Source organism: Akebia trifoliata, chromosome 1 (assembly GCF_017979445.1).
Source record: "Akebia trifoliata isolate Shusen 1 chromosome 1, ASM1797944v1, whole genome shotgun sequence".
Taxonomy (NCBI): Eukaryota; Viridiplantae; Streptophyta; class Magnoliopsida; order Ranunculales; family Lardizabalaceae; genus Akebia; species Akebia trifoliata.
In genome coordinates this window covers 26,117,176-26,130,171 of record NC_141375.1, presented here as the reverse complement: position 1 = coordinate 26,130,171, position 12,996 = coordinate 26,117,176, and the positions used below count along the sequence as shown (strand labels likewise).

At 32.8% G+C, this 12,996-nt stretch overlaps 1 protein-coding gene across 1 annotated transcript; it reads right to left on the bottom strand.

Moving 5' to 3' along the window:
• Positions 1-5,060: 5,060 nt before the first annotated feature.
• Positions 5,061-12,302, bottom strand: LOC147411269 (wax ester synthase/diacylglycerol acyltransferase 4-like). The gene is made up of 5 exons (XM_086446670.1): positions 12,059-12,302; positions 6,877-7,452; positions 6,056-6,409; positions 5,820-5,957; positions 5,061-5,424 (listed from the first exon to the last, which is right to left on the bottom strand). The coding sequence occupies exons 1-5, from the start codon at positions 12,257-12,259 to the stop codon at positions 5,284-5,286; spliced, it is 1,410 nt and encodes a 469-aa protein (XP_086302796.1). The 5' UTR covers positions 12,260-12,302; the 3' UTR covers positions 5,061-5,283.
• Positions 12,303-12,996: the final 694 nt, after the last annotated feature.

Below are 12,996 nucleotides of genomic sequence, written 5' to 3'. Positions count from 1 at the left end.
GTGAAGAGAAAAATCTACGATTCTTGCACCTGCCATGTCAGTGAGTTTTTGAGCTACAATGTCAAGTCAAGTTACAAAATCAGCATTCTTATCAAAAGAGTTTATTTGTAATTTAAAACATTAAGTAAATGATTTTTGGATATTACATAGCAAAAATGATACTTTTGTAATTTTTGAGATGCAATATTCTTACCTTTTGACCGAAATGATCTTGATTATATTAAATTTAAATGTAAAGGTTATACCATTTGTGGGATTCAAAATTTGGTGTCAAACCACTTCTACTCCACCTCCTCTCATTATAATAGTTAAGGATAATGAAAACGTCAATAATCCAGAGACAAGAAATTATTTCAGTGATTGTCCTGCATCCATTACATACCTATGGCACGAACAATCTCTTCTCCTCTTGTTTCAAAGTTGGAGGGGTATTATTGAAAAAGAGAGGAAATGAAAAAAAAAACAATAAAATTGAAGAGATAATTTTGGAAAAGAAAGTAGATGAGGAAAGACTATAAAATTGGAACGGCATTCTTAAAGAGGAAGAGAATAGGGAAAACACTAAAGTTAAAAAAATTTCTTGGCATCCATAGTGACATTCAATCCCAATCCCTCTGCATGAAGGGGATAAAGGAAATGAGGTTTATTGTTGTGTTTTAGGATATAGATATATTAATTAATTTGGACTATAAATAAACAAAATTACAAGTAAAACCCCCAACTAAAATAGGCCATAAATCAGGAAGAATAATTAGGGGGTCTAAAAATGTCGTTGAACTAACACCAATAACATATTTAGCTAAGAATCAATGGTTCAGCTGACCTCCTCTAGTAAAACTCAATGGCGCACAAATTAATTAAATGATCTTCGGAGCTCTTGAATTGGACGAATTTTGAAATACACACCGCCAAACAGGGCAGATCTCTGTATTAATGCACTAGGTCATAAGCTGTAATTTTGCCCAAATAATTATTTTCGCAATTCCATCCTTTGGGCATAAATGATGGCCTCAATAATAGCTTGGAGATCAATATATCCTCACACACTAGTTTACTTTACTTAAAACTTGACCTGTATGTTAAGAATTCAAATTATTCTGTCAAATCCTTAATCAAGATCAAATTTATAAGCTTGCTTGGGTATCAAGTATTTACCTATAATTGTAAAACTGATTTTTTTTTCCAATGATAGCTGCAACTCAGTCCGAAAAATTGAATCCGGTTGCTCTATCATTGTTCAAAGATTTTTATCTGAAAAATAAATCATCACAAATTACCCCTCTTTTTGGTTTTTCTATTGCAATTCCTTGATCATTACATGATGATTTCTTAACTTTCTATCTCTCTATATATAGGCTACATAACAATTGTATTACCCCAATGTTTACCCCCCATAAAGAGTGGTATAAATTCAATCTCACGGGCATCTTGAGGAACAAATTTAAACTTTATTTATTTTTTTCTCATCCATTTTCAAGAATTACCTTTCAACTTTATTATCTTTATCATTTTACCATTTTTTTCCAATAATACCTTTATAATTTTATTATCTTTTATATGTTATCCCTCGACTCAAATAGTCTATATAGTCAAATATAATGGCGGACTGCACTACTTTTATACCTTATATAAAAAGTGGTTACGATTCAATCTTGCAACAAAATTGGAGGATAACTTTTAATTTTATTATCTTTACTCTTTTTTATTTTCTTGGAATATCCTTCTAACTTTATTATTTTTCCTCTTCTACTTCTTTTTCCAAGAATACTCTACAACTATCCCATTCTTCTTTATTGTTTAACTATCCCATTTCAATATAATACCCATCCCACTTTATTGCCATTCTTCTTTTTTCTCATTATCCCCAAAGAGGATGCCGCGTTGGTTGGCTTGGGCAAACTCTAGCATGTGTTAAGATTTTTTTATTTTTAGAAAAAAGGGCAGAAGAAAAATGAAGATTGAAGGTGATGGTTGGAACCTTAGTATCACTAATTAATTTGTTGATTTGTCGGCTAAACCCTAAGTCATAAACTTTTTGAAAGAAAAATCAAAGACTCTGTGACAGCTTAGTCACAGAAATACGACAATCATATTAATTTGCCAACCACTTTTATGGATTATGAGAACCATCACTATTATTCTTGATAACAAAAACTCTCCGCCATTATTGTTGACGAGTTCAGGATATTAATGAAAGGATTTGCGTGAATGGCTCTTGTTTGGAACCCTAAATGAACGGTCTATTGCCATTGTTGACTTTGGATATTATACAGTTGTTAGGTGAGGAGATATACATTATCATTGAGATTGAGAAATAATAAAACGAAGACAGTGAAATTGCATTTTCACACGTGTGCGGTGCTCATCCTTGCACGTTTCAATCTTCTTCATCACAATTTATCAGTCTCAACACGTGTTCTATGCACATTAGATGAGCTTCATGGTTTCAAATCTCATCCGGAACCGAGATGATTGGTCGGAGTCATCTCTCAAGCTTCACACAATCTCACTAGATGACTTGGATGATATTTTGAAAATCTCAGCCAACTCGACAATGAACATTTTTTATATTTTGACTAAAAGAATTAATTATTTAGAATATAAATATTTATCATCTAAATAAAATATAATTTTATGAATAAACATCTTCTAATCTATCTTATTTATAAAAATAATTTCTAACTAATATATATAATTAAATAATTGTCAACCCAGTTAAATGGTTTATCTTGTCGGAGACAACTCGTTCTCAACTTCAAATCGAGATTTGAAACCATGATGCATAGTCACAAAGTTGGAGTACACCGACAAGGAAAAACTTCGGAAAAAACGTTGAAAATAGAAGGAAAAAAAATGAGAAAAAACTGAAAGAATTAATAAAATAAAGGATAAAATATCTAAATTAAAAGTTATGAAATATATATTTAATGAAAATTCATAAAATCAAGTTATTATCCTCCAATCCCATATTTTTACATTTATGAATCACAAAAGTTCTTTTATGTATCATATCCCAAATTTAAAAAAACAAGAAAGTGTTTTTTTTTTCCATGTGAAAAAACAAAAAAATGGGAATAAAACACCATTTTTTGCTATAAATGAAAAATGACATATTTTTTTAATCATCAAAGATGTAAGACGTGTTTTAAACATATTTGTGTTTTGTAAAAAATAAAAATCACTTTTTGATACTATGCCATAAATAGCATAGTTTAGCTGCTAAGGCATTTCCAACAAACTCTTTAAAGTTTGTTGACTTTTTTACTTTAAAGAGTGAAAATTAAAAAAATGGTCTCCAAAAGACTCTTCAAAAGTAAATGTTAAAATAAGGGTAAATTACTATTTTGTGAGCTGAAAATGAGTTATTTATGATTTTGGCTCACTATTCAATTTAATTACCAAAACGTGAACAACTGCGTTTTCGTTATAAAAAAAAAAAAATCAGAATAAAGTGATTATTTGATAAGGTCTTGTAAAATCACTTTTTGGGATAGTAATTACACAAAGATAATTAACACCGAATTGCTAATTGTCTAAAATAACCATAAATTACATTAATTTGTCAAAATATTAAAATTAATATTTTTTTAATTATTTGCAAGGTTAAAGAGTAAATTCGAATACAAAGATATTTTGTAACAATTTTTGCTACAATCTACAAGTCAAATGGGAACAACCAATCAAAACTCGAAGCCAAAGGTCGTCAAGTCATAGTGCTGCGGTAATCTTGAGGAATTTTATCTCGAGATTCGAGCTGTAATTTCCAAACTCAACAACTAAAGGCACTTCTCGAATCGATTCAAGTGAAAATCTAACTCAACAACTCGATTAGAAAAATTATAAAGTCATGGGTTGTCTATAAGAGAACGGATCCCTCTTAGGTTCCTCTATCCCTTTTTCTTCTTGCTAATTCTCTGTAATTCTTTTAATTTTTCTTTTAGAGAGAGAGTTCTTGATTATAGTGAGAGCATCAAGAGTGTTTCTTTCATCTTTCTTTTCTAGTTCTATTTGTAATTCTATTGTGAGATCATCAAAGAAGAATCGAAGTGCAACATAGATTTCTTCATCTTCTTCTCTACCACATTTTACTTATTTTACTATTGCTGCAACTTGTTCTTTATAATGATCGGTTAGACTCTCCTTAGAGAGAGATCAAGGATGTTGGAGCAAGTTCATCTTAATATTGTTATTCTAATTCTATTATCTCTACTTTAAATTGTGTTCTTGTAAAGTCCCTTAAGATGAGATCATCCAATTTGTACATCTAATTCAAACTTTAATGATTTATACTTAGATAAATTCAAGCTTAATAATGTTTTATAATGAATTTGATATATAAGTCAGGTAATCTCTTCTAAGTTCATGATTCACATAGATATTCTTTGGTTACAATCAGCTTCTAATCAATTTATCTTCTGATTCACGAGCAATAATTTGTTACGTGGATCAAGTTAAAATTAGAATTATTCAGTAATAGGATGACTTGTAAAGGTTGATTTGAGCTCTTTAAACCTTTTTACATTGTTTTCAATCTCTATTTTTGCTCCAATTTCATTTACTACTTAGCTGCAATTTTTTAATCTATTTTTAAAATTTTGTTTTGGTTTCAATTCGAAGAAAAAATTGAATCACGATTGTCCATGTGAAATGAATCTTACTTACCAAAATTTTATTTTAAATATTTGTTCAATCTTACATTTTTGCATTCTACAAAAGTTATCGATCACTATTTCGCAAATTTAAAGTGAAATGGTCACTTTAAACTTACAAAATGGTCACTTTAAAAGTCTTCGAATTCGTTATCATTCACGTTTTGGTAATTAAAATGAACAATGTGCCAGAATCGTAAATTTGTCAAAAGTTTATCATTTTTTCGTAAATATCTTTTAAAATAAAGAAGGCTTCCACTCTCTACAGGAAGAGATTCTCCAAGACTAACTATTTTAATGTTTAGAAAAAATGAAAAACACTTTCCTTACTAAGGGTCGTTAGGCTCACATGGATTTACCACAATGGTGATTCAGCACAACATCCTTCTAGATTTCAGGGGAAAACTCATATCCAAAATAATAATAATAATAATAATTAGTACGGTTTAGGGAGATTTTAACAAATTTAATTGCTTAACTTAATCAATATTTCATGTCCATTTAACATGGTTACTAATGCCAGAAATAAACTATTTTTGAGGATCATGATGATCATCAAAATAAATATAACTTACTACACACTGGATTCACATGATATCCATGTGGCCCCTTCTTCAAAAGGGAACACGTGGTTTCATTTGACTGCGGCTTTGAATATCCTTTCGAAGGCCTTCTCCATGCAAGCAGTGAATACTTGTTGTTTTATGAACCCTTTCTCTGCTGCCACAGTCACCCTCAGGTTTCCCATGTAGCTCATCAATGTTATAAATAGACTCTGCAATATCATCAACTCGTCATTATTTAAAGAATAATGCCACCAATTTCTTCTTTCAAAAGTCAAGAGGATCTGTACTGTTCAATCTAGATCGAAATTAAATGGTCTACTTGTCCAATGTGGGAAGAGAGAACATTTTTCTTTTGTAATTTGAAAATTTTTCGAAATTCCTAATAAAATCTAAATAAACTCTTTTTTTTTTTTTTGAAATTCTCACAAAATAAGATTTTGGATTCTAGAAATCAGTTTTCGAACGAAATGCCCCCTAACATTACCAAGAAATACAATTTCTTTTAAATAAATCTAGTAGCTAATTTAAGCGAACGAAAAATATTTTTTGTTGCAAAGATTTATATAGTAGAATGAGTGTGAAATGCGGCCGTTTTAAATTATACCTCTGGAATTGTTGCCACCGTATAGTACATGCCCTTGCATGGTTGACCAGCCAAAGATATTTTTTCGACTGGTCCGATCACATTCGAGACCACCAAGCTCGAGTTTGTAAGTGTGTTGTAAATGAATTGAGCCGTTGTCTGTGACGCCACAAAAGATTGTAAGTGGAAATTTTCAATCAAAAAATTTATGACTTTTAGTGGAAATTGCTCGACTTTGAACTATAAAATGTACATACCTCACTGCCTCTTAATTTTCTTATCGTATCTAGCAGTGTAGCAGTGAGATAACCGCCTAGTGATTCTTTCTTCTCTGTGATTATTTTCTTTGCTTTCGAAACAAACTCAAGGGGGTTTTCATTCTCTAAATCAGTAGATTTGGGGATTGAAACATGGAAGAAGGTGAACCTATTCCCCCATGGAGACTTAGAACCCCCTTTGGCCATCTCCTGTATTGAAAGATAAGTGTTGAATTGCCTTGTGTTAAGTACCACCAATGCAGTTGATCGGGCGTTGCTCGAGCCCTTGCTTTCGTTTTCCATGTATAGTCGACATCCATAAAATATTGTCCCGACGATGACATCATTCACTGTCTGTAGAGAGAAAATTAAAATCAAAATCAAAACTCTAACATATTTTCATTTATAATGATTATAATCTATTGATGGAACCCAAACATGGTTTATACCTTCTATTGAAAATTATAGAAAAGAACCTTAATTAATAGAAACAAACTCTACCTAAGCAAAACTAATCTTATCAAATTCTATTGTAATCTTAATCTTCAACCTAATCCTTATAAGAAACTGATTTGGTACATTGAAATATAACTTATTAATGTATTATAATACTTTATAGAAAAAGATAGGTGTGATAGGGTGTTCTTGGGGACTAAAATGGGATTGAGTCATAGATTCTCCTTTGAGTTTCTATAGTATGGGTATGTCCTGAAATCTTAGTACACCATTTTTCATGTTTTTAAATGCATACCACTTGATTGATTAGCAAAACATAATAAAGTTTCCAACTTTAAAGACAACCAAAGTTTCGCGAACTTTACCCCTCCAATCTTGGCTTTGATTTGTTTAATACGATCAAGAGAGAACGTGATGGTAGAGATTGTTATCGGCCGAAATTCCACACCGCTATCCCCTGACCTGATTGGTGTCTGATCATCCGTATCTATGCTGCTTTTCAAAAGGCTCGAGATAAAATTAGATGTTGTATTGAGAAACATGGAGAGTAGACGAGGCACACTCTTGAATATGCTCTTCTCATTATGAGACGATTGATTAGCCGAGCGTAACGATGGGAAAGTTAGAGGAAGAGAAGGATCATCAGCTCTTTGAAAACAAGAAAAGAGGGCTCCCAATAATGAGAATCCATCACCAAGTGCATGGTGAAGCTTAAATACAAGTGCCCCAGCTGCATTAATCATAGGGTATTTGACTATATGGATCTCCCATAATGGCCGGCTTAGAGGAAGCTCGTCCATGGCCAACTGTGTCAAATAATCTTGAAAGTGAACTTCGTAAGATTCGGGCGATAAGCCTTCGGGGAAGATAGGAACGAAAATATGGTCTTCCAGCTTAACATCAACTCTCTTCCAGTTTTTTACTCCATGCTTATCCTTAACCTGAATTCAATTTGTTATTATTTACGAAGCTTTGATGGTTCTAATACCAAATATATACAAAATCAAAGTTTATCAAATCAAGTTAATTACAATGGTCTATGAATATGTAGGGAAAAAATATAAAGCAGACGCAACACATAATTTACGTGATTTGGTAAGATTCCCTATATCCACAGGCAATGATAGATCATTTTACCATTTTTGTGAAAAACAGGGTTAAAATCTCTCAAGCTCACTTCGTCTTACTAAAATTTAAAAAATCTATATATTTAAAACGAGTGAGTTCACTATGAATATATAATCCGTACAAAGAAGAAAGTTTCCCCATGCCAAATGTGACATAATTAAGGCAAAGCAAAAGTCATCCCTAGGGATATAAGGCTCAAACATAGCAATTAGAATATTAGATAGGGGATGTTTCTTGCTTCAACCCACAGATGAGGTTCTCTATCAAGCAAATGATATATCATGGATAGTACATATTTTTCTTGGGAATCCTAGAGCCTCACCCTGATTTGATGCATCACCGGATACCAAGTTATCAGGATACTTACGAGGACTTTTCTAGGCCATGGTTGAGGCTCTCCATTGAACATACGGTTGGGACAGGGGCTAAAAAAGAGATTTCCTAGAGATCAGTATTGATCTTATAGAGATTAGTATATAATTTCTTGGGATACATTTTTCTTGGGAATCCCTGGCATCCCAACCTATGTTACCTAGTTCGTGGATTCCATCAGTATGAATTCGGATTTGGGGTTCATCGCTCGCCAATCTAGAACGAACCCACTTCGTAGGGGTAGGTAGATAAAATTAGCTTTTGGGTTCGCTTTGGTTTCCTAGATTGCTTCGTTTATATATATATATATATGGGAAATGTTCAGCACCCAACCATTTGCCCAACCATTTTTGTCTTACATGGGTTAGAAGTTTTGGAATTGGCTTATTTTTGGTGAGAATGATCTCTATGGTGAGGAGATCATCCTCACCAAAAATCAGCCCATTCCAAAACTTCTAACCCCGTCACAAATGATTTACAAAAAATGGACAATCCACGATTTTTCAACTTGTAAACATGGGGTTAGAAGTTTTGGAATGGACTGATTTTTGGTGAGGATGATCTCCTCACCATAGAGATCATCCTCACAAAAATCAGCTCATTCCAAAACTTCTAACCCATATAAGACAAAAATGGTTGGGCAAATTGTTGGGTAAATGGTTGGGTGCCGAACGGGACCTTTTATATATATATATAAAAGTTATAAATTCAATTATAATTTAAAAAAAGTCTTAAGTTAAATAAAAATAAATTAGTAAAATAATCTAAACTTTAAGTATGAAAAATGAAAAAAAAAAATCAATTAAAAAAATATTTGATTAGTCGAACCAAATTGTTGGGTTCACTGAATTTAATGCGTCAAACCTGACTGAAATTCAGTGGGTTCGTGATTTGCTTGATTTTATGAACCTAGTACGAAAAGTATTGAATACTGGTTCACTTCGTACCAATTCATAGTTTGGACACAAATTGGGTAACATAGATCCCAACTGCCAGTTTGGTATAGTCTCAATCCATTTTGACGCAGGCCATTTTTTATTTGGACTTTTGTAGCCTCAACTCTTGGTGTGAGGCTCTCCATCAAGATGATCGTCAGGAATTGAGGAAAAATGCAGATTTCCTCAATTATACAATTTTCAAGGGATGAATACACCTTTTTCCTAGGGATATTTCTTGGGAATAACTAACATCCCTATGAAAAAAAGAAAAAAAAATAGCAAAGAAACAAACAAACACACAAGGATTTATGTGATTCAACAATGTGCTTATGTCCACAAAATGGAATAAGAACAATTTTACAGCATTAGAGATCTCTATTTATAAAATCGAGAGTTACCAAAATATGTAAAACTTTTCAAAACATAAACAACCAAAAATAGGAATCCTTACGAAAATATTACGCGATAACCCTTTTCGTACCCCTTTAAAAATCCAGGATTCCTGCACCCCCGCCACTCTATGTAGCACAATAGAATACAAGACATTTACACAACAATCCCAATGATTATGCTAATGGAGATCCTCATGAGTTGAAAGTGGCATTTTCCTTTTATTTATGATTATATTAGTTAGGAAAGGTACGTAACCACCTATGCCTACCTATGTTTTCTTCATTTAGACATCCTACCTTTGGAAATCTAAGGGTAATCTATATTATAAAATATAACTGGAGGTCCCAATCTCTTTGTCTCAAGATTTATACTTATAAACAATGTATCTAGATAACAAGTTTTATCTTTTTAAATTTTTTCTTCTTCTTTTGAAAAATACCCCTATTTTTATTCTCTTTCTTCTTCTACCATTCTCTAATATTACTCCATTAACTTTATTGTATTTCCTTTTATCCCCTTTCTTAATAGAGAAAATTTTCAAAATGGGGCACAAAAATTGACTAATTCTTAAAATAGTGCACTATTAAAATTATTTTCAAAAACAGTAAATTACCATTTTCAGGATTAAGTTTTTATCAAATCCGTAAAAAATAAAATGAATAAGGTTTTGATAATTTTTCATACCAAAAATACCCTTTTCATATCAAAATATTATTTTAAATAGTATCGACAAGAACCTATTTACATTGTATCAGAATATGAATTTATAAAGTGTTGACAAAGTTTTGTTGACATTGTATTTTTACATTAAATTAATAGAGGAGGAATAGAGAGAGAAGGGTATTTTTGATAAAAACAAGTTATCAAAAGATTGTTCATTTATCAATTTGGTAAAAAAAAAATCTCTAAAAATGATTCATTACCATTTTCGGAATTAATTTCAATAGTGTACCATTTTGGGAATCGATTTTTGGTGCATATTTTGATAAATTGGCCTTCTTAATAACACCTCTTCAACTTTATTGTTTTTTATCTTTTACCCTCTTAACCCCGAAGAGGAAGTTCTTAGAATTTTTTATTTATAACAAATCGAATATTATTAAAAAGTAAAATTAAATATGCAAATGGGGAGATTTAAAACAATCTCACTTAGGAAAGACCCAAAGCATCTCCCCATTAAACTTTACTAGTTTCATATGAGTCGTGCTGGAGTGACAAGAAGTTTTGTTTTTTTTGTTTTTTTGTTAATAAAGATATCCGAACTTACATCCGATGACTAGTGGGATCGGGTGAACCAGAGCATGGACCAAGGCATATGGGTCCTTCCCCCGGGCATGTGCAACACTAGCACATCACACCCACTAGGTAAGTGAGGATACACCCTCACAAGTGGTCTCGAGAAGCTACTACTCATACTGTGTAAAACACAACCTCCAGACTCTAAGCTCTTATTGGATTCAAAATTTCCCATTGAACAGTCCCCCTGGTGTTAGAACAACATGTTTTATTATAATACACTGTATATAATACTTAAAAGTTGTAATAGTTCTTTGAAATTTGAATCACATCGAAAGCAAACTGATCGATACCAAAATCTAGGGGTGGCAACAAATCTTGTTGAGATAGTGGTGTTCTGACCTATTTAATAAGTGAGTCATGTTACACATCAAAAGCCAACCGATCGATACCAAAATCTAGGGGTGGCAACAAATCTTGTTGAGATAGTGGTGTTCTGACCTATTTAATAAGTGAGTCATGCTACACATCAAAAGCCAACCGATTGATACCAAAACCAGGTGTGGCAACAAATCTTGTTGAGATAGGGGTTTTCTAAAATTTTGCGGAACCGAACCCGACCTATTTAATAAGTGAGTCATGCTACATTGCTTGTGTTGGACACTAGGTCAAACACTGAGTAGACCTGGCAGTGCTCAGATAACGATTCATTTTTTCGAGATATGAGTTAAAAAATCAACGATTCTTCGTACACTACCACGTCAAACTTAGTGTTAATTACAGTATCCCACGCAGACAATAAAGCAGTTTCCTTAATAGTTATGTCAGGTCCTTTAATCCAAGCCCGACTCATTTAATATGTGTAAAAAAACCTTTAATCCAAACCCCACCCAACCTCTTTATCAAGGGTTTTATTAAGGGCACACATCAAAGTGTAACAAATACACTTAAGGAATAAGCATATGAGCAGATAAAAATGAAAATTTAGGGATATTTTTTATTCAAAAACCAATTTCCAAAGTAAGGTTACTGCTCTTTATATGTTCCCTTTAACAAGACCCCTTGATCAAATAGGAAACATGACAGGACCCTTGTAATCTATTTAATAAACATGTTGGTTTGAGTGTCCATGTCGACCCAAATAAATATAAATAATTGTTAATATATGAGATGCTTCAAATATAATAATTTGGATGGATTGTGTTGTACTTGTATGTGAGTCCACATGACAAATTAATTAAATAAGTTAATGTTTCTAATCCAAACATGACCCGAGTAAAAATAACCGAGTTAGGTTGGTCGGTACGATTACAACTTTAACACGATTAGGTTTAACTCAAACCTGCAAACTTCATGTTGTTTTTGAGTCATGTTTGGAGGTTGTGTTGAGAATTGCCACCCCTACCTCATCCTTTTTTAAGGAATATAGCAACAAAACTCCCAATGCAGAGAGAGAGAGAGAGAGAGAGAGAGAGAGTACCATGAGGGATGAGAATCGTGGGTTAATGGGGAGGAAGACATTTGTAAGCAATGACATGGTTGAGGAGTCGTCAATGGGAATCTCTGATTCTAAAACAGCGATAATAGTAAGGTTTAGGAGCGAACTGCTGTAGTATTGGGATGTTGGGCTCAGTGGCTCCATTACTTCTTCTTCAACTGCTCTTTCTTGCTTAGACTCCATTTGATATTTTTTCTGTTCTTTCTTCCTTACAATGCTTTGATGTTCTATCTTATTTATAGTCCCATACAAGCAGCATGCTTACTGAAGATCAATTTATTTTTCCAACTGTTTTGATGTATGGTGAACCACTCTCACATTTATGACCCTAAGATTGGATTTTTTGGATGTATAGACCACTAAAATATGATAGGAGGAGTGGCCCGTACATGTGGACCCAATCCAACGGTATGGAATCCCTGAGTCATTTAAGAATAATACTTCTTACAGTGATGCTAAATGCACGCTGTTTATTAGTCAACAATAATGAAACGATTCTTAGTTTATGGACTTGTACTGGAGGTGGCGGGTTCAAGACTTTTAAGCCCGGCTTAGGGCTTATCCATAGACAAAAAAAAAAAAAAAAGAGAGTTTCTATTGCCACACCAACCTTTGCTAAAGCCACCCCAAGATTTGTGCTAATTTTTGGTTGGTTTACACTTTAGAAATGAATAAGGGTGGCATTAGCAAAAGTTGGTGTGGCAATAGAATCTCTCTAAAAAGGGTACCCCTAGGTTTCACTGAAGATTAGAGATATTCCCATATTTTAAAAATGAAGAGGCCAACTATAATCAACCGAAATGGCGGTACCTTCCATCTCTTGCCAATAACTAATGATCTTTCTTGAATGGCCCATATGTCTTCTATCTGCTCAATTTCTAGGGATATTTTTTTATTTTTTTATGCTCTCCTCTTTGATT

Bases quoted from the DNA above. Each gene is read 5' to 3' on its own strand.
- LOC147411269 (XM_086446670.1), bottom strand. From the start codon at position 12,259: ATGGAGTCTAAGCAAGAAAGAGCAGTTGAAGAAGAAGTAATGGAGCCA. The intron at 5,958-6,055 runs GTATGTACATTT...GTGGCGTCACAG, and splicing joins GAAAATTAAGAGGCAGTGAG to ACAACGGCTCAATTCATTTA. The intron at 5,425-5,819 runs GTATAATTTAAA...ATGATATTGCAG, and splicing joins CGGTGGCAACAATTCCAGAG to AGTCTATTTATAACATTGAT.